Source organism: Barbus barbus, assembly GCF_936440315.1.
Source record: "Barbus barbus genome assembly, chromosome: 11".
NCBI lineage: Eukaryota > Metazoa > Chordata > Actinopteri > Cypriniformes > Cyprinidae > Barbus > Barbus barbus.
In genome coordinates this window covers 15,998,264-16,021,309 of record NC_136739.1, presented here as the reverse complement: position 1 = coordinate 16,021,309, position 23,046 = coordinate 15,998,264, and the positions used below count along the sequence as shown (strand labels likewise).

General features: G+C 38.7%; 1 protein-coding gene across 1 annotated transcript; it reads left to right on the top strand.

Moving 5' to 3' along the window:
- The first annotated feature begins 3,159 nt into the window (after positions 1–3,159).
- Positions 3,160–21,249, top strand: LOC306876986 (ephrin-B2a-like). Its single transcript, XM_079428486.1, has 5 exons — positions 3,160–3,998; positions 10,170–10,453; positions 15,378–15,470; positions 15,911–16,018; positions 17,513–21,249. Exons 1-5 carry the CDS (start codon positions 3,886–3,888, stop codon positions 17,914–17,916), a joined length of 1,002 nt encoding a protein of 333 aa, XP_079284612.1. The 5' UTR covers positions 3,160–3,885; the 3' UTR covers positions 17,917–21,249.
- Positions 21,250–23,046: the final 1,797 nt, after the last annotated feature.

Genomic DNA, 23,046 nt, shown 5'->3' with positions numbered 1-23,046 from the left:
TTGTGCGTGCAGGGAAGCCAGCAGGAGTTTTTCTCGTAAGTGTAGCCTACTGTGTTTGATCACGCTCCGAGGCATCCACGGACCGCGAGATTATTCGCGTGCAACTGAATAAACATCGATCTGACCTGTGATTTCAAAGAGCTGAAACGTTACTCAGAGTTTATCTTGAATGTGTTTTTCATTTACGGAGCGTCATGGGACTTTAGGGACATTTAGGTTGAGATTTTTAAACTGATAGTGAAAATAGGCCTACTTTTAAATATTTAAATGTCAGAACTAAAAAAAACTAAAATTAGTTATAAATAAAGAATCTTGAGAAAATAGTTTGTTTCCCTATAATTGATCATTTTAAAATGTATTTATAATGATTAGGCTATTCAAGTGCACGTGGAATAAGAGTATTGTCAATTTATAAATGTTAATTTATATTTGTTCTAACATTCTAATGGAGCATACAAGAAAGAATATATGCTAGAAATTGCACGTTTACTTCTTTACCGGGGCACTTTTAAATCTTCACGTCTCATCTGCGTTGGTTATTTTTAAGATAGTTCAGGAAATTGCCGTTTCCTTGTTTTCCAGTTGGGATGACGACTTCTTGAATTGTGTCAGCTCGTCCTATTGTTTGCTTTTGTTTGGTGGTGTGGGAGCATTCTCAGAACACACTACCATTGCATAGTAAATAATTTATTACATTTGGAGTTCTTTGTAAGTGGTGCTTAAAAAACAGTTATAAGATAGCCTCTTTAATTTTGCATTTGCAATTTAGTGCTTATATTGACAAAATATGTCTTTATGTAGCACAAAAACAAATGTGTAATCTAACCCATTAGATGCATAGACAAATAGACGTCGTAATCAGGCAATTGGCGCTTCTTTGAAGTAACACGTTAATAAACCGCTTCATTAATGCGCAGCAATCCTTCAGTCCGTGTATTCAGCATGTGTAGTGGGTTAATTATCGCTTCGATGTGGAATCTGCGCGTTTGATGGTCTCTTAAACCAGCAGTGCAATACACAGCGATAAAATGTATGCTAGATTCAATTACAGCCTTCGGAAAGTGTGAATGTTTTTCACACCGGCTTTTCTTCACACTTGCGTCCTAATTTAGTTTTAGACGTACTGTTTCCTTAAGGCCAGACATGGCGAAAATGCATTTCATTAAGTTGTTTATTTCTCTTCTGTAAAGGAAGACATTCCCCGTTTAATGATAGGTGGTATTGATTTGTTGGATAAAAGTGCAATAATATTCATATCAGAAGAACATTACCCTCTATAAGCATATTGGCCCTAAAGCACTCTTTTCATGAAAACGGATGTATCCTTCTTTATCTTTGTGTAACATATGGTCTATTCATAATAATTTTGTGATACCAAACAAGGTTAAAGAAATTCATCTTAAAATCCTGCACAATTTTTACCCCTGTAAGTTATTTTTATCTAAGTTTATGGATATTCACCCAGAATGTTCTTTTTGTGGATCTGAAAATGAAACAATGCTTCATTTGTTTTTTAGATGTCCCTTCACAGTACCATTTTGGACTGCGATTTCAATTTTGATCTTTACATCCTTTAATAACCTCATTGATATTACAGAAGAAATGGTCCTGTTTCAGTTGTGTAATACTGGCTCTGCTCTCTTAAATAATGCTGTTAAAATCCTGTGCTTGCTTGGAAAAGGTCATATTCACAAGTGTAAAGTTACTGCCTCCAAACCAAATTTTATAGTATTTTGCTCTGAATTAAAACGTTTTGCTGATTCACTGTGTAATTTAAAAAGAAACAAAAAAGCAGTTAAAACATACCATATTTTAAATAAGATTATTGATTCGTCTGTGAACAGAGATACATTGTTTAGATGAGGTTTCTTACTCCCTACTTGAGTCAAAACGAAAAGTAAACAATTTTTTGTTTTGTTTTTTTTGCTATTATTATCTATTTAATTATTTAGATTTTATTATATTTGTTATTGTTCTTTATTTTAATTTATTTTATCTTGTTGGTTTATATAGCTTATGTTTGTTTGATACTTTCAATCCCTCGTAATATTGCTTGTTCTTACACATTGTTAAAATCCAAATATCTTTGTACCTTAAAGTATGTTTTCAAACTAAAAATGTTACTTGCAAAATATTAATAAAAACAACAAAAAAGTTGTTTATTTCTCCAGAACTTAATAGATTAGTGCAACTTAAACAGTCTGCACATAACAATAATATAATATAATAATGCATAGTTAATATAAAACATATTACATGTTTGTACTTTGTATCTGGCTATTTATTTTATGACTATGTTTATACTATAGTTTGTTCTATTTATTTAAATTATTTTATTTACATTTTAACTGCGTTTGTGAAAACAGTACTGCATTTGACAAATTAATTTGACAAGTAAAACTGAACTGCATCAACTTCTACTAAGCTATAAGAGTAATGTAGACTATCATTGAATAACGTAGACTGGGCTATATCATTGAATCAGCTACTCTGAATTAAATACAATTCATGATTTGATATTTTGTCAGTGTAAAATACAAAAAAGTGCTAAATTGTTGTAATAAACCTGTTATTTAATTCATACATAAATGTAAGAGGAGAAGTGATATGTCCTGCCGCTAGTGGGCGCTGTTGACCGCCGAATCAATCCCTCATTCATTCAGCAGGCGGCTCTCTGTCGACCTCAACCTAAATAAACGCCTTTATTTTAAGTGTATTGGCCATGTGGGACTTGAAATCTACCTTTATGCGTGTCGTGGAACACGATAATAACAATTAAATTCATTATTTAAATGAACAATGATATTATAAAAAGATAATAAAGAGAAAGAGTAGTGATTTAACATGATTAGGATGCACGTAAGTAGTATATTGTGTACTTATTAGTACAGTTTGCTGTTTTTTCGGTGTAGTTTTTGTAACAGCTGCAAATACACACATTGTACCCCGAGTTCTCTTTGAAATGTTATTAATCCCTAAGAACTCAAATCTGGGTTGGTGACCTGAAGTCCGATATATTCTTCTCCCATTGCTCGACCAGTCGCCAGGCGACCGCTTGATTGACAGGTTTCTCTCCATGGCTACCTGTCCAATGAGAGAGCAGGTGGGAGGAGTCAGCGAAAAACTCGCTCTGACAAATATTCCGTGCTGTAGACGCTCGCAGCTACTTGCAGTACAGCCTCGCGCAGAGAACGGAGCAGAGTCCCGCAATTCACGCGCAGTTCAGTTCAGTTCGGACCTGCAGCTGTTCTCTGCTACTGTGAGGGTCCCACAGCGACCCATGAGAACTTTCATTTGACTTCATCGTGTCATTTTATTTTTATTTTCAGTCATTCTTATTTTTTGCTTCATCCAATAAGGCTGCAATTAATTCATTCTTGCTCATCTTTTCCAAACTGCCTCATTCGTTTTTTTGGGAACTCCGGTGGTTTGCCCGCCTGAACGGAATACCTCGCATTTGGAATTGGTACCTGCTTGGTTTATGATCCACACCGGGGGGATTAACTTCCATGTCTCCACGGACATCCAGCACTTCGGCAGCGACGACACGGGTCGCCTTCCTGTGAGGAATGTACGTGCTCCCCACGGCCGGTTGATAGGAGAGCTCTCCACTCGTTTATTTTACCGAATGAGAAGCTGCCTGCTGTCCGCGGTGCTGCTCTCTCTCATCTTGAGCAGGACTAATAGAGGAGTAGCCTAGCTCTTCCCTTCGGGATGGTTCACTTCTAACCGGGCTCCTATTCAGCATTTCTTTTTCTATTTTTTCTCCTGGAACGGGGATATTGAGTTTGGATTGTCACAAGCAGCACTCCAACAAGACGCTTTCTTTTTTCTAATTAGAAATTCCCGCGGAACGGAATTTGACCGAAACGGTCGTAACGGACCATGGGCGACTCTCTGTGGAGATATTACTTTGGAGTTCTAGTCATCGCGTGCAAGGTGGACCTGTCCCGCGCGCTCATCCTGGACTCCATATACTGGAACACGACGAATACCAAGTAAGCTCCGTCACTAACCCTCTCTCAGCCCCTCAGACCCGGGAAGTGTCGGTAAGATCATGTACGGTAAAGCAGGATAAATGGCTGTGTGCGGGGTGAAAATTAATATCAGGTGATGTGGATCATCGAGCTGAGACGAGTGACGCACATGGGGTTTATAACATTAATATTTAAAAATTAGTCGCATTTTACAGTAATTAATCATTCCCCATGCTAACTTGTAAATTTGAGGCAGAAAGAAAAATAAATGATTATAGTTTTGAATGGCCCCATGGGACCTCAGGTCATAAATCTTGAGAGGATTTTTAGGCACAGAGATGTGATCTGTTTCATGACACGAAATTATTTCAACAAAACAATTAAGGGAAATCAAAGGTGTGACATAATATAGACAACCGGTCTATATTACAAGTGTTGGTTAAATTTCCAGCTGATGTTTTATTGAACGGCGTATAGGCCCCAAGTCCTTCACCTCAGAAAATGTTTGTGTAATTCTCACCATCGCAATCTGATTTAAAATCAGACATAAAAACCGTTTTCAACGAATGATCCTTTTCATTGTTTTATTATTTCACCTGGTCGTGGTATAAGCTGTTTTTTTTCAGATGCGGGCTATTAGTACTTGACGAAGCCCTTTAGCATAATTACGCGTAGCTGTGATTCTCTAAAATGTGCTCTTGAAAGCCTTTCTTCCTTCAGTCCTCAGTGACTGCGAAGTCAGTGGTGAAAAGTCAAGATGAGCACATGCGTAGCACATCGGCGCTGAATCATGCATTAAAACATCGAAACATCAAGTAACGCTGAAATCCGAAGGGGTCTCGTGTCCCGCGCGGGAGTCTCGAGCGCTTCAGTAATTCATCTTTCGCTCTCGGCCCATTTTTATAGAGAAATACTTCTCTCTTTTACCCCTGCATGTACAGGGCAAGTGGCAGCACGGATAGAGCGCATAACAGGTGTCCCGTGTTGATAATTACGGTCTTTAGCACACACAGGTAAAAGAGCTGCTGTCTTTAGTCCTCTGGCAGTGTCGCAAGCGTCCTTAAGTGCGTTAATTAATAAGAATGTAACTGATCTAAAAGGCTTTGCTCTGCACAGGTTGTTGAGAGGATCCTCGGTCTACTTTACAGAGCTTATTTATGTATTTATTTAAAGCTAAATAACTTAATAACAGATTCAAAGTTTGTTGGGTCTAAATTATCTTGAGAGAGAAAATAGATTAGTAGCCTATGCATGCATTATTTAGAAAGAGGAGACTGTTTGTTACTGTATTTGTTGGAAATTCTGCCGTGAGGGGAAAAAATGAAGAGCATGACTGTTGCATTGAGAGATTCAGTTTTGCTGAATGTGCTCACTCCACTTAACCTACTTTTACATTGTTCCTATATAAGACAATCTCTTTGAAGGTTTTTTAATACTCTATAGGGAACTTCAATAATTCAAATGACTAATGTTTTAACTATATTGCAATATGCCAGTTTAATTGATGTGGATGAGTGATGAAAAGTCATGGAAAAGTTGTGGCCATGTCTATAGTGAATGTACATTTTTATAGTTTAAATTAAATGTATATATTTCCCCAATAATTTGCATGAAGTGCTCTTGTAGAGTAAAATTCTGTTAATTCAAAGAGTAGTACTTGGCATACAAATCCGTCGAATGATTTTGAGTGTGAGAGTATTTTCGACTCTTTGTTACAGTTCTAAGCGAGCCATGTTCAATACACTTTACACTAGCAATTATGTTTCTGGGTGATTACATATGTAAGTACTGCATAATTGTATTTAGTATGTAATTATGTTTTTGTGGAGTACTTTGTAATTCTAATTGCTAATTATTTTAGTTCATTAAATTTGTATATAACTTAGACACTGAATGTGACGTGTCACCACCGTGCCGATATCTATTGTGACATCTTCATTGATGGAGACCCAGAGCGACCATGAAGTGACCTCCAACGGCGCGTCTCTCTATTGTGTGTCACTGTAAATATGCAGGCCTCATTCTCCCCAGGCAAGCCGGCGTTCCATGGAATTACTCACTGCGCACATTCCTGCCGTTGTGTTGGGGCAGTTTAATGTATAGTTCTTTGTAGCACAAGACTAAATGGTGATGGCACTGATAGCATTGTTAGCGTTTTATAAACAGAGCGTTATATAAACAGAGCAAAACACTGGGACATGGCAGGAGTCTTGTTACATTCAAATATATTTTCATGTGTTTGCTTTCTTTCTTGCTTGCTTTCTTTTGCTTGCTTTCTTTTTTACTTTGGCATTAAATTATTTCATGATATGAATTGTGACCCTGGACCACAAAACCAGTCATAAGGGTAATTTTTTCAAAATTGAGATTCATAGATCATCTGAAAGTTGAATAAATAAGACAGCTTGATAGGACATTATTTGGCCGAGATACAACTATTTGATAAACTGGAATCTGAGGGTGCAAATAATCCAAATATTTGAGAAAATCGCCTTTAAATGTGTCCAAATGAAGTTCTTAGCAATGCATATTCCTAATAAAAAATTAAGTTTTGATATATTTACAGTAGGAAATTTACAAAATATCTTCATGGAACATGATCGTTACTTAATGTCCTAATTATTTTTGGCATTAAAGAAAAATCTATAATTTTGACCCATACAATGTATTTTTAGCTATTACTACAAATATACCCCAGCGACTTAAGACTGGTTTTGTGGTCCAGGGTCACAATTTATTTTTCGATAATAGATGAACTGAGGAGAACCTGACTCTCGTATCGACTCCAGTTTCATTTTAGAAACACAAATACCCAATAAACAAAAAAGTACAACTTACTATCTGAAGATTAGAGAGAAATCCCATAGGTATAATGTTTGTGAGTACTGACTAGCACTTCATCTAAAGTATCAGTGCTGCATAACAGGAGGGGTGTACTTAAAATCTGTACTGTACTCCATATGGCCTTCTGTACATGAGACAACTGTATTACTCAATCTCTGAGCGAGTGTGTGCGTGACGGCTGTTTTTTCTTTCCTCCCATTGCAAAAATGTCAATCCAGTGCAAGTACTTTTTATCCCTCCACTGCTTTACCTCTGATGCGTCAGGCATGTAAAGACTCCTTTCTCCTCTCTCTTCTCTCTCCCTCTCTTTCTTGTTCCTTCTGGTAATCCATTTTGTCGGAGGTGGAGAAACAAAAGCAGTCTGCTCTACACGTTTTCAGTCAAAGGAGGTTCCCCCTTCTCTTCATTAGGAGATTACATCGCTTAGCAGGGTTCTGACGGGGGCACATCCATGGCTTCATACACATGCAGATACAGCATGAATGAACGAGGGGCGATTGGGCCATGAATAATAACTACCCCTTCCCCCCTTCTTCATGATAGACTGCTAGCGAAAGGCTGTTATGATTTAGATGCTGAGTTAACCATTTTCCAAATTTGCCGTCATCATATTAGTAGATGGGTGGGATTGTTTTACCGCTGGGAGAGAGCGAGAAGAAGGAAAGGGGCTAAGGGAAAAGTGTAACGTCACACAAGTTGATTGTTAAATTGCATTTGTGTTGCTTTAAAATGCGAGGAGAGAGCAGACGGGGTCTTTCGGGATTATGGATTGAATAGATGAAGAAAACAGGAAATAATGAATGGATATAGGGTGACAAAGGGATAAGGCTCCTGTCTGGTCGATTTGCCCTCTCACCCGACACAGGTCTCGGTTGCAAAGCATGATGGAGCGATTAAAGCGTGAGATGTCTGTCGATTTCTTTTCTCCCGTGCTTTCTGTCTATGTCTTTCTATGCCCGATGAACCTCCATATTGGTCTGATGATTGAAAGTCAAACAGCTTAAGTTCCCTCCGCCCATATACGTCCGTCGCCCAGTGTTGTTTCAGATCTTCGGTTTAAAGTGCTGTCTTCCTATTGGGGCGGGATTAGGCTACTGCTGTCACTGTGTCACGGCTCGGCCCACACAACTAGAGATTAACATGGGAAAAGAAAGAAAGAGGAAAGCTGATGGACAAAGATTCATATGCAAAAACTCTATTTGAAGAAAGCAAGATATATGAAAACATTGGGGGGGGGGGTTATCATGAACACGTGTTGTTCTTAGTTTTAGCAAATGAATCCTTATTTTGACCACCTCTAAGAAAAAAGAAAAATGCAACGGGCAATAGCAAATAAAAAAAATAACAGATGTCTTATCCTTTACTCTTTAACGCTTTTCAGACGTCCATCCAGCCCACCTGTTTCTCAGCTTCAGTTTTATCTTTTATATCATGCCTAAGTTGCCAGAGAGAGTCCTGAAAGGCTTCTACTCATTAACCGCTGTTAGTGAATTTCTCTTTTCTTTTACTTTAATGTCTATGAGCAAGTTTATTTAAATGGCTTCATTTTGAAGTGCTTTTAGAAAGGCTGCCAAAAATGAATATATGAGCCTGAGCACAAGTGAATGAGTCAGTGGGAAGAAGACAAAAAGAAAAGATAAAACAGATGCGTTGTGAGTATAAAAGACAGAGATATAAGAGGGAAAAAATGTGGATCACAAATAAAATTATGGAGAAACGTCCTCAAGTGGCACGGCCGTGTCGTCTTAGATGTACTGCACATGTCTTGACCGTTCGCTCTTACACAGACGCGCGCCTTTTCCGACTTAATGGCTTCTCTGTGTGCAGCTGCAGTCTTGTTAACAGAATGAGCGGTCTGTGTTAAACGTGTGCAAACCCTTATTCTGTCATCCTTTTCTGTTTCACATTCACATGTCCCAGAATATTTACGACCACTGGGAGAATCACCAAGGCTAAGGTTGGGGGGTTAAAGTGTGTCTTTTAGACAAGGATTAAAGCCATTTACAAACATGAGTGTGACCTCTGGCTTTATTTGTTCAACAACCCCCCACTTTTACATTCTGCTCCCTACTCAAAACTAAAACTAGACTGTTTTAACAGCGGCTCCTGTAAAATACAGACACGTAAAACACCCTTTTAATAGTGGAATGCGTGCGTATGGGCTGCGGGGTGACCTTGTGGTTTAGGATAATGACTGACTGTGGGCTGCAGCAATGTATATAGCAACTAGCATGCTGCATCTCTGCATTTCACTGCTCAACTGTGTTTGCTCATTAAATAGAGGTTAATAGAATTAGCATATATATATATATATATATATATATATATATATATATACACTGTTGAAAGTAAAGATTCTTTATTGGTGTTAATGGCTCCATGAATAACCTTTAACATCCACAGAATGTTTTCAATGCACAAAAGATTCTTTATAGTGGAAAACAGGTTCTTCAGATTATTAAAATGTTTTTCATACCAAAAAATATGTTCACTGAACCCAGAGTAGTTCTTCATTGGCATCGCTGTAAAAAAACCTGTATTTTTAAAAGATGTTTAGCACTTTACTATTTGGGAAAACAGAGCAGATTTGTGGTTTTGTAGGTGTGTGTGTAAACCTTTAAGGTGTGAACATTTTTTACTCTGGGAATTCACGAGTCTCGCCCTCTTCTTTTGAACAATCCCATGGCAAATATTCAAACACACCGCACACGTATGCGAGCAAACTGTTCTTGGCTTTTCATATAAGCTTGCATAGCGATAAGACACGAGCGAGATAGCGATCCAATGTTCGGCTTGAGAGGATTTGCGTGGCTAGATCTGTCGTACAGATAGTCCTGACAGCTACCCCGCTGCACGTCAAACGCACGCACACACACCAGAGCAGATTTCCCAGCTACTCCTGTTTTAGTCCCTCGAGGCGGATGGCTGGGAGCGTCGCCTGATGTGAGCTGCTGCGCTTTTCCTCCTTATTTCTCATGACATCATTTTCTTTTCACAGCGCTTGGCATCAGAGAGACTATTTGCCTTTATTCTTAAGTATGAGCTGTGAGTCAACACCTTTGTCTCGTTCTATCTGCTCCATTTTCTTTTCTGGTTTCTCATAAAGCAACTTAAAAACACTCGTGCATGCAGTTTAGGATAGTTTCAGTTATTCTCCTACGTTTTTATGATCTAGCCCGTTTTATCTTTTATAATCGTTGCTAAATAATTGATCGCCCTCTTTTTTTAATTATGGATCAACACTCTGCTTCACGATCCAGCATATTTTTGATCCTGAGAGCAGTTTGAATATGATTTATCATCTATGATGTGTCTCACTCTCTCTCTGCCTCTGTCTTTCTCTCAAAGGTTCGTGCCAGGACAGGGTCTGGTGCTGTATCCACAGATCGGGGATAAGATGGACATAGTTTGCCCACGTGTGGAGGGCGGCTCAACGGAAGGAGTGGAGTATTATAAACTCTATATGGTTCCTCTGGAACAGCTAAAGTCCTGTCAGGTCACAAAGGCAGATACACCTCTACTCAACTGCGTCAAACCGGACCAGGATGTCAAATTCACCCTCAAATTCCAGGAGTTCAGCCCAAACCTTTGGGGCCTGGAATTCTTCAGGGGGAAAGACTACTACATTATTTGTGAGTATGACAGCGGATATCTGTAAACCACCCTTGCCTCACCATTCTGGTCAATTACATTTGCTTGGGTTTGTTTATGTGGTTTTAAGTATCGGGAAATGTTGACGTTGTGGGGTGAACTACATTAGCAATGTTTTAGTGAGTCGTGGTGCAAATAATAATACATTTATACCACATTAGCTAGTGTCTGTTTACATTGGGTGAAATGGTTGTTAGTTCAGAGTTACAGAGATGGAAAGTTTCTGTTTGTGAGTGGCATTTGACCATGAACGCATATGTACACAAACAAAAATGACTTCTCGTATTCGCTTTGTATGGTTTTGCATGTGGGTTGAATTTTCACATTTGCGAGAAAAATAACTGCTCACCTGGCCTCAAAACATACAGATCAGGCTCAAAGCAAGCTGTATAAACAGTGGGTGAGGTGGAAGAGGAACGCAGGGATCTATCAAATGGAATAAGGCACACACACACACACACACACACACAAACATAAAAACAGAGATTACTTTGATACACAGCATCAATCTCATTGCCCAGACCTGAGCCGTTCTCTCACTCTCGCTCACAATGAGAGTTCATTTCCAGCATAAGGAGAAAATCCAATTTTGCAGTTCTGGGCAAATTCTCTCCTCCTTTATTTTGCTCTCTCTCAGTTTCTCTTAAGCGAGAAAAAGGAGGTGGAGAAAGAGAAATGAGTTCATTTTGCTGCATTGTAGATGATAATTGCCCTGGCGTACAGCTGGAGTTGTGTGTGTGTGTGTGTTGAGTTGTGAAGTGCAGAGACGTATGACTGCTATGTGTGGATGGCGGGGGGTGGGGTTATTCGATAAGTCATTAATTAAAAAGTTTAATCCTAATAGCTCAGTTTAATCACTCTGTCTTTATCAATTGGATCTGCTTAGAAACCAATCAGATGATTTCAATCCCTTATAAATGTGCTCAGCAAGCCAAACTTCTGTGTATGTGTGCAGGACTCAACAATGAGGATTTTTTCTTTATGCCAGTCATATAGATTTTTACTTGGCCTGACAATATTTTCACATAAATACCATAAACAGCTATTTTTTAGGAACATATTTTACTATGTGTCAGAAAATGATATTGTTCATTAAAGATTAAAGGGATTCTTTCCAAAAAAAAGTTGTTCTTTTGAATATTCTGTTGATGAATTTTTTTTTATTATGGTTTCCAAAACTATTATGCACCACAACTATTTTTAACATTAATAATAATGTTTCTTCAGCACCAAATCATCATAATTTGTAAAATTTCATAAAATTTCTGAAGGATCATGTGACACTGAAGACTGGAGTAATGGCTGCTGAAAATTTTGCTTTGCCATCATTGAAATAAATTACATTAAACTAGAAAATATTAATTGCTGTTTTTACATTCATTTGTTCAATTAAATGCAGCCTTCATAAGCATTAAAAATTTTAAATAAAATAAAATTAATCATACAGGCCCTAAACATTTTCATACAAAATGTTGGTTCAAAATATGCACATGATAAAAGTATGCAGTTGGTCAGCTGGCCTAAAGCACACTCACTCTGACCCCGGGTCATCGTCCACCTTTATTGCTTTATTGTTGAGGCCTGGTGTGTGCTGGCCAAACTTTCAAATGGCTCTTCTATTGTTCATATGCAGCCTGATGCTGAAGACTCTGATATGATTGTGTGTTTGTGTGTGAATATGAGCTTGATGTGATCTGGTCTGACAGAGCCAGAAGAGAGATACATGATCTAAATATGGGATGAGAGAGAGAGAGAGAGAGCAAGCAAAAAAAAAAAAAAAAAAAAACACTCTGCAGAAAGATTGAATCAATTCAATGAAGCAGAGACAAATTACATCTATGTAAATCTTAAAGGTGCGTTCAGAAATTTTGTCCCTTAAGAATAGAATAATAGTTAATTGGTAAAAAAAGCAAGTAGTGCTTAAAAAGCTGAATGTAACCGGTTTACATCCACAGTTTTTGTTTCTTCAGTATTAATTAGGACTTCTTCAAAGTCGTGTGTCCTGGCATCGGCAGAAACATTTAGCAGGTATTTCAGTTTCAGGTTCAGAGAGAGAAAATTTCACATTCTCCGAATTAGTTTTTTTCAGACTTCACCATACTGACAGATGATGAAAAATGAAAACAATGCCCCTTAGCAACTAGTTATGTAATGTAACAGCATGCCATTGCCTGAGGGCGAGCATGTCTTTAGACACCAACGATGATGAGCATTTATTACTGATAAGTGATAAGTGATTAATAACATTAAATCATATATAGTTGAAATTCATTTAACATTGTATTCTATTTTTTACCTTTGTTTCTTTCCTTTTCGTTATTTTATTTGTTGTAATTGCTGTTTTTCATATGCTTTGTCAATATTATAAACGGTAATAATCATGCCAATGAAGCATCGCTGACTTGTTTGTTTGGCTTTGTTCAAAGCCAGCGAGGACGTTTCGAGGTGCCGTGCCATATCTTATTAGAGTAGATGTGCAATGTTTGTGTGTGTGTATTGTTGTGTCAGTTCTCATTATTGGCCTGAGTGCTGTTCACCACTCAGTGATCCTGACGCCATGTTGATCAGGTCAAACTGCAAAACAACAGCTACAGCTCATCGTCACAACTCGCATTCACATTCTCGTTCAAGTTGCTATATTGTTCAATTATTGCTATTAATTATTATTATTATAAAAATCATTTTATGTTTCGGTAAAATTCAAAATTTAATGCAAAATTTATTTTAAATTAAATGCCTGTAGCGTGGTGTCGTTTTCCAGTCCTGTCCCACTGGTTGCCCTTTTGTCATGGCAGGACTTTACATACCTCGCAGCCTGTTTGAGCTTTATAGGGTTTCACCAAACAGGTATTGGTGTCAGTATTGAGTTTTTGTGTCCTCCTGTAGCACACAGACACATTTATCTAGCTGGGGGAATAATCTAGTCTATCACATACATACAATACATACTGCAGACTAACCCAAACCATTTTAGAATGAAAATCAATATATTTAATATTATATTTTACTAATATATTTATTTATGAATCATTTCCCAACTGAGGATGGCCCCAAAGGGAGGTTTTTAGTTATTGAACTATATTAACAGTATGTGTTTTTCTATTATGGTGGGCACTTTCCATTGACCTCTATTGTTGAGCCCTCTTGCTGCTCTTCACAAAGTAGGTTTCAGGCTTTTTTGGGGAAAGTTGGCCTTCACAATGTAGGCCAAACCTGTCCCACACACAAATAATATTTGCCAGCCAGTCTGTCAGTTCAAAGTCAAACATTCTTTCACTTAAACTCATTTATGAAGAAGTGCTTCAAAAGTGTATTTGTATTCTAATCAACTCGTCACTTAAACTAAATGAACCACATGTGTCATGTGACTGTTGACCTTGAATGTGAAATCATCATGTGATTATTGTTTAGCAATGTGTTTGCTTTAATGCGTGCGTGTTTAGGCTCATTTGCCAGATTTATGAAATGAACACACAGAAAGGAACGCAAGCTTTTAAGGAGCTTTACATGTAATGCGCTTGTGTTCTTCTCAACACTAAAAAGCCACAGGTTAAAGAAGCAACAGAGAGAATCAGATGGTGTCATGCTGCCGTCCTAACAAACAGATCAAGAAGAAAAGTAGAATCAGAAGAATCCGTCACATGGCACACACATAACTCACTCACACTCCATCCTCGGCAGCAGAAAAAAAAAAAAAAAAAGAGATGATGGGGGGACAGGCGCCTCATAGACTCCAACATCACCGCCCTCTCCCGTCTCTTTCTCTCTCTCTCTGAATGCAGGCCACATTGTTCTGGACGCTGACCAGACGTTAAGCCCTTGGCAGCTCGTTAGCTCTGTGTTACTGACCCAATAGACCGCAAGCCTGCCGGGCGTGGACACACACGCATGCATTGTTCGGTTAAAAGCCCACATGAGACACGTGGGACCAATGGCCAGAATACTGCTGATAGTTTGTTTAGCAACAGATAATGACGTCAAATGGCTTAATTCAGTTCAAATTAAAACTGGTAAATAAATCAAAGTAGTTTTCCTGGTCACACTTTATTTTAAGATCCTATTCTCGATAATAACAAACCATTAACTACAATTTTTGCTTCAATAAACTACTAATTTGCTGCTTATTAATAGTTAGTAAGGTAGTTGTTAAGTTTAGGTTTTGGGTTGGTTAGGGATGTAGAATATGGTCATGCAGAATATGTGCTTTATAAGCACTAATAAACAGGCAATGTGTTGATAATAGGCATGCTAATAAGCAACTAGTTAATAGTGAGAATTGGTCCTTATATTAAAGTGTTACCATTTTTCTCACTTCTTTTTGTTAAGCTAGTATGACATGTACTCAAGAAAAGAGAGAACTGTTTTTTTATTTTTTATTATTTAGTCTATTTTCCTCTCGCTCACTTGTTTCTTGACAAACACTTGCTGTGGCTAAAGTGTTACACGCACTTAAACACGCTCCAAACCTCACATTCATTAATAGCACTCTCTCTCTGTGCCTTATTCGCTAAATTATTAACAACCACTCCTGGTGCTGGAGGCCTTTGCCTAGCTGGTGAAGAAAATCAGCTTTTTATTATTCCTTTAATCCTTCTTATTTCCTATTGAATTGTTAAAGAGCAAAGGCGTGCTTTCAGCGGGAGTCCTCCTGACCACTTCATCTTTCAAACACCAAAACAAACACACAAAAAAATTCAAGTTCATAAATGGCAAATAAAAGTTTGGTTACATGATTTATGAAGGTTCTGCACAGAGACTTGACTGCATGAATATTCATTAGTCAGTTACACCATCTAAATAGCTTGTACCTTCTTTGATCAATCTCAGTTATGTGTTTGCATATGTAATAGCAACACATGTTGATATCATGTTGCTAAAGTTCTTGTTTTTGTCATTGTGTTTCAGCTACATCTAATGGAACGATGGAAGGGCTGGATAATCAGGAAGGAGGGGTGTGTAAAACCAAGTCGATGAAAATCATCATGAAGGTTGGACAAAGTGAGTAATTGTTTCACTGTCATGTGTGTACGTGGGTGTCTAATAGCTGTGGGCACAAGGGTGTAGAACAATAGCAAAGCCCTTCGAACCTGCCTCAGACCCTGCACTGAAATTAATGACGATTATTCATAAATCACCTCACCAGTGACATCTGTAGTAATTACCATAGGCCACACCCACCAACACAAGCGACTGAATTTCTTGCTCTCTCACAAATAAAGACACAAGTTGAAGGTCACTAGATTAATCATGGCTGCTTTTGTTTTAATGATGAACACACACACACATACACACTCTCATGGTCGCTATCAGTCTCATGGTCGCTATCAGTACACGTGCACACTTTTATTTCGCTGAGCAGCGTGAAAGTAATAGCTCTCCAGATGAAAATGCATACATGCATCAGAGTGATGAATGTGTTTCTTATCTATGTTTTGCAGACCCCTCCGATCCCTTTTCCCCCAAAGAATACCCCACCAGTTACCCTCCCAAACACCCCGACGTAGGGGGCAAGGACACCAAATCGAATGAAGTACTTGACAAGCCCGGTACGTCACACACTTTATCACCTCACACACCTGTAAGGGGACACTCACTGATTCATCATTCTCTCTGCTTTTTTTTGCTGAGCAAGTGCCAGTCCTCTGTCACAACGGCATGCACGCTAATTTGTTCTCATAAAATCCTTCTGACAAGGAAACCGTTAACGTGACAGAGTAAAACAGACTCATTCGTTGTAGAATTCAGCTTCTACGTAGAAGCATATGGACATCAAAGTAATTTGAGTGGAGTGTCTTAGGTACAATAATCCACTTGTAAAACAGCCTGAGTGAGTGTTAGAAGCTCATCTGTTCCGCCAAACAAACTCACTGGAGTCCAAAGCCGTGCGAGGTCACTCTGTCCACAGCTTTCCACGACCATGGACGTTATCTATCCTAATACACATTTTTGAGAGTACTGAAAACTGACAGCTTCCACAAGCACATAACTAATTAATTTAGATAAAGGCAGTTCTTATTAAAAATTATCTCTTTTTTTCCCCCTACAACACTTACGATACTACTCAAGCTTTGTACTCTGGTTTCTTCTTGAAATTTGTTTTCACGGCACTGGTAATACCGTCGGCTCTTTTATGATCAATCGCTTGTGTTTTCTCTCCTTTGGAAGTTGCTTTAGATAAAAGCGTCTGCTAAATAAATACATGTAAATTTATTTCACCACACATAAAAGACATTTCATTTAGTGTCAAGGCATCTTTTTAATTGCTCATGAGTATGCCATTTCCCTTCTAGTCTGAAAGCCTGTTCACACCAAGAACGATTACTAAAAAAAGATAACTATAATTATATATTAGCATGCAGACCAATGTAGGGGTGGGCGATATGGCAAAAATATCATATAACGATTTTTTTCAGGAATATCACGATTCACGATTGTATCACGATTCTTTGTCATGTTGGTTTTACTATTTTGCAAGTTGTCTACGCGGTAGAGCTAAACTAATTTCCCTATTTTAAAAACAAAACCTCTCAAGGTTTTCTGTCAACGGTTTCATTTCAATTTAGACATAACCAAGTGTGTTTATATGTAAACCTTGTGTGTCTTTGACAGTATTAGACGCGAAAGATAACTTAGCCCAATAATCAGGCACTGTTTAAAAAAAGCACGTCAAAATGCGTGAACGAAATGTTTAACCGGCAAGGCTTTAAAACAAATGCAAATAATGTACTTTTTTGATTGCGAATAAGTGCAGTATCTCGCTGTGAGTGTAACTCTACCACTGAGTTAACATTTGATGTGAATGTATGTCGCGTTGTACAGTATATGTAAACGGAGGCGTCAGAACTTTAAGTGATAGAATGTGCGCTGTAGGCATTATTTCTTCGTGGAGAAATTTTAATCGTCCACGATCAAAAATCGTCATATCGCACACCTGTACTACTCTAATTATCATGAATTGTTATAGTGATCGATGTGAACTTTCCTTAATACTAGTTGCTCATTGCTTTTTTCCTAACTTGATGTTGTTTTTCCCCTCATAGATGCAGCTCATCAAGGTGAAGAGAAGGGAGATGGAAATAAATCGTCATCAGTCATCGGCTCAGAGGTCGCCCTGTTCGCCTGCATCGCCTCAGCCAGTGTCATTGTCATCATCATCATCATTATGCTGGTATTCCTCCTGCTGAAGTATCGACGACGCCATCGCAAACACTCGCCTCAGCACGCCACCACGCTGTCACTCAGTACATTAGCCACGCCCAAGAGGGGCGGCAGCGGCGGCAACAACAACGGCTCGGAGCCAAGCGACATCATCATCCCGCTGCGGACTGCTGACAGCGTCTTCTGCCCACATTACGAGAAAGTGAGCGGCGATTACGGACACCCCGTTTACATCGTACAGGAAATGCCGCCGCAAAGTCCAGCAAACATCTATTATAAAGTGTGAAAACGGACATGCTTTTTTTCGGACGTTTTAACTCTGACCCCCCACATGCCCCTCGATGAACCCCCCCATTGACGCCTGAGCTCACCCTCGTCCTGCCCCCTCTTATTTTTTTGCTGTTCTTGTTTATTTTACAATATTCCTGATTATTACTCTCAGTATAGATGTTGCTGATGGTGGAGTGACACTCCTGATTCACTGCTCTTGCACCTGCAAAAACGAAGCAAACAAATAAAAAAAAATGACAAAAAAGAAAACAGAAACCCTTCGGGAGATTGACGTGCACTATAACGGATCCTATAGTGTGTGTATGAGGGAGCATGTGTGAATCAGACGAGCGGGGGAGAGGGGGGTTGAGGGGGTGGCCGTGAAAAGAGAGGTCAAGACAATGATTCTTCCTCTTTTTTTCTACTACATCATCTCCCTTAAAGACAAGTGACGTGACAGTATCACACAGCAAGAAATATGAACTTGAGCTTTTTATTTAGCTTGGCCGATTGGCTGATCCATCTCAAAACAGGAAGTGAATGCAGCCTATTGGCCAGAGCTACAGGAAGTGGATTTATCGAGGAAGCGGGACGCTCTCCGGAGCCTACTGTTGGACATTTGAATGGACATCATATGTTTTTGCACGTTCACTCGTACTGTTTTCATTTACGTTAGCTCTCCTCATTTGCTCACCTCTACAAAATGACTCACAATGTTTACTTGAAGTCTTTTTGTATTTTCATGCGTCTTGCATTTCTTTCTGTCATTCCCAGTGCAGTCCACTTGCAGATTCGTTTCGTAGAAGACTAATAGGTATCGTCATAGAGATTCTTTTGTGCTGGTTTATGTGCCGTTTAGTAACGTGGAAGACACACATTTCATTTCGTATATGTCTGCTGCCAGGGCTGGAAAAATGAGACACAAAGAGAAAGAAGGAAGGAAAGAACGTCGATGTTTGGTACAGTTGCTGTCCTGTTGCCTGCTGGGAAGGTGGAGGACCCACATGAACACTTTAGCCGCACTTTGAAAGCCTCACCACCTTTCCCACATGGAGTGCAAACTCAAGAAAACACATTAAGAGAAAGAGAGCAGGGAGCAAATCACTCAAGGCTTATTAGCAAAATCTGTCATTTTTGACACAAAATGGCCGCCTTCCCCAGGCATGTTGCTGCAAAAGTTCCTGTTTTTCTAGTATTTCTGCCATCGCACACACACACACACACACACACACACATTCTCCCTCACCAGTGGCGTGAGACAGCAAGAATATGAATAATTTATGGCGAATCTGCACATTATGCAAGCTTCCAAGTTTTCCTTTTCTTTAACAGATATTTCTCCATCTCACTATTTGCTTTTTTCCATCGATCCCTACACGAATAGCTGCATTTCGACCACAAACACACACATACCCGCACAAAAAGCACATGCGCTCATGGCCAGGGAAGGGGTGGCTTTGGAAGGAGCCCTCAGGGAAAACAGCATGTTGGGTTTTAAAATAGCCGAAAGGAATGAGAGGGATGGGCCAGAAACGGACCAAAGGAAGGGCACGTCTAACAGTCCTGGCTAAACCAACTTCTCCGGCCTGCCTGTCTCTGTTGATGAAGCTCAGATGTGCTCTGGGTTGAAATTAGGCCCCTTAATCTGGAAGCAAAGCAGTAGACGTGGGTTAGCGAGCATACCAGATGAGAACGAGCGCAGGCTAAATGTAGTAAATTGCATGAAATGAGATCTTTCAGGCTCAAATTGTGGGAGGTTTCTGGAGGGGGAAAAAAAACACATTATGATCAATGGCGTTTTAGAGAGGAAGTCGCCGAGCAGAGGCCAGAGTATCCCACAACCCACAGGATTTTGGAAGCCCTTACGTGTGTGTCATCATTCGTGCGAAACCCTTGGTGAGCAATGCCTGCAGACATCTTCATTTGTTTTCTTGCGTTGAAATCGAAATCGTTGACCAAAGGTGGACTTTGAGAGTTGAAAATATCCACAAACTGACTTTGGATCGCCATAGTCGCACATTAACTGTTCATACATTTTGTTTTCACTTGTTCATGGAGGTTCTTGAATCTCACCGAGAAGCCAAGCCTTGTGTGATCGGAGCTTTGTGTCTCTGTAAGAGGCCACAAAATCTGCAAATATGCAATTTTTATTTATTTTTATAACAATTGAGAAAAAAAAGATGATATACATTCACCTATGGAAAAGTGTTCTTAACCACTGAAAATTAAATGAAACAATACAGCATACGAAAACACTACAACCCCGGTGTGTTATTATTATTTGATTTTTTACTTTGTGCTGTAGGTTCGAGGTAAACTGTGAAACATGAACTCTTAAACACATACATATTGAAGACTGAGCAGTTGTTTTAAACTTTAGAAGATACACACACACACACACATACTACAAAAACTACAAACATATTGCTGTTCGGTTGCTGTCCCATATGGGCTAAATATGACAATCTCCTTAGTTTCTTTGAATCCGAAGACACTGTCCCGGAAAGCAGATTGCAAACATTCCCGTAACATTTTAGGAGCGGTAGAACTCAACTAGTAGCGTAAGATGTTGCACCGATGTGGGCGGAAGGTTTGCGAAGCGCTGGGAGAAGTGTCTTCGGGCCACTGTAAAATGCCTTGCTTGTATGGTCACCCTGAGTTCACGAAACTCTAGTTTTTGCACCGTACATCTGTAGGTGAGAGGCTGTAAATACATTATTGTTTGTATTGTATATGGATTCCCGGTTGTTACGATAGCCTTATTCTCACATTTCTAGCAAATAAAAAAAGTTACGAAAAAAAAAAAGGAATCACTTCAGTTAAAAGAGAGCATACTAATTTTTTTGGTAAATAACTTGTGTAAATATTGACGACAAACCCAATAAATAGTTTTTTTTTTATAAACTCTTAAGTAAGATGTTTTGTATAGAATTGGGATTTTTTGCTATGTATTTTAGCTAGCACTCGTCAGACCCCTCCCACTCAACCCTTTTGCACTGTTCCCATGGTGATCTGGTTTAAAAATGAAAATGATATAGAGAATTGCCAAACTGACTGCTTGCTGCATATTTGTGCCATACGTGTGTACCATAGATATTTATTTAATTAGTTCTTCGTTTTTGCTTTTTTCTGTTGTATTTTTTCTACCCAGTTTAGACGCAACCTCAGTATTATCATTTGAGTTTTTCTTTCTGTCGCTATCATTTCCCGATGGCCCATGCGCCCATCCTTCTTTCGCAAGATCTGGTCAGGACGTGCAACCTTATAAAGTCATAGAAATGAAATGGCACACTTTCCACCAGTCTGTTACAAACTGAAAATGTTTTTCAATAAAATGTTTTTCCTATGGAACTTTCAGTTCTCTTTTATGTTTATTTGATGTGGTTGTGTCAGGTGGAGTTCATCCGTTGACAATTAGCCTTAATTTCTTTACTATCTTTCCAGAAGTGAATGAACTCTGTCTGATATTCATGAATGAAAACCTGCCCAGACACATTTGGGGTTGGTTCATAAGCTGTTAACAATATTGTGGTACAACTTTTGATCATTCTACTTAACCACAAAAGTAAGCAAAGTGTTCAAGAAGTACAGAGGGCTTCATAATCATCCAAAGGAAAAAATGCCAGTTTAGAGCAGGGTGTCGACTTGATTCATTTGGACATATTTCAGTTGTGTAAATGTGTACAATTATTATGAAATTATGAACCCATGAACATTTCCATGAACATAAAAAAAAACCTCCAAACTCCAAAAAATAACACCAGAAAGAGTAATCTCCGGAAAGCAGAAAGTCTATAAAATGTATTTTTGAATGATTCATTCAATTTAATGAACTGGTAATTGTTTGTAAATAGGACACACAGTATTTTTTTGATTCGCTAACAAGAACTGTCTTAAAAGAGTTTGTGAATTAATCATACTCGTCACTAAAAAGAACTGGCTCATATACAAGTGTTCATAAATAAGACTATGCTGGCTGCAGTAAGTTTTGATTCACTAAAAAGAACCAGTTAAAAAAAAAAAGTTCATGAATCAGACCCCACTGGTTAAGCTTTATATTTTAAATTCACTAAAAAGAATCACTCATGAGTCATGTGTTCATTAATTGGACAACATGAGTTGCACTGTATGATTTTGATTCACTAAAAAGAACTGATCAAAGAATCATTTGATGGTGATTCAAACCACAGCAGTCGAGCTGTAATTATTGAGCACAGTACATACATTTGTTGGTGTTATCACATTCAGTTTAGACTTCCACACTTGAGTTAAAATATATATTTTTTGCCGTGCAGATTTAGCCGCAGTGATGTACCACCATTCAAAACAGTGTAAGAAACACTGGTGAACAGTAAAAAGAATCAAGATCATTCAAATGAAGATCACGATTTTTCGGAAAATCAATAATTTCCCCAGCCCTAATTATTTTGTAGCTTTTAGTGGCAGTTGTCAAATGTCAACACATTATGGAAGAATGTTAAGCAGATCGGTTTTCCCATGTCTTTTGTTGTCATTATTTAAGGCAAAGATCACCTGATGTGTACCACCTGCATACTTTACCACTTTAGGGGAAACAAATGAGGATGTGAGGAATTATCCTCAGCGTGTTCCTTCTCTCTCCTCAAGTTTATCTGAAGATCATTGCTCAGACTGTACAAACATTCACTTCTTTGACTGCACGCTGAGTTTTGTCATCCCGTGCTCTTTTTTGTTTTTCCATGTTGCGAGACACTGGAGTATCTGCATGGTGGTCTCCCCAGAGCACTTCCTTGCAGCACTCAGGAGAGCTTCTTCACCGCTTTCCTGTCTCTCTACACATATTTTCTCCCTTTTTGAAGTGAAAAAAATGAATCAAAGAGGTCTTTATAAAGGTTTTTCTTACTTTTGTGAAGAATTATGGATTGTTTTCAAGAGGTTATGAGTTTAAGGGGGTTTTCACAGCGATGCCATAGAAGAACCAGTTTTGGTTCCCCAAAGAACCTTTTCAGTGAACAATCCTTAAAAGAACCATTTTTTTCTAAGTGTGAAGAACATTTTAATAATCTATAGAACCCTTTTCCACTGTAAATAAACTTTTGTGGAATGAAAAGGTTCCATGAATGGTAAAAGTTCTTTGTAGAACCATTGATGCCAATAAAGGGCCTTT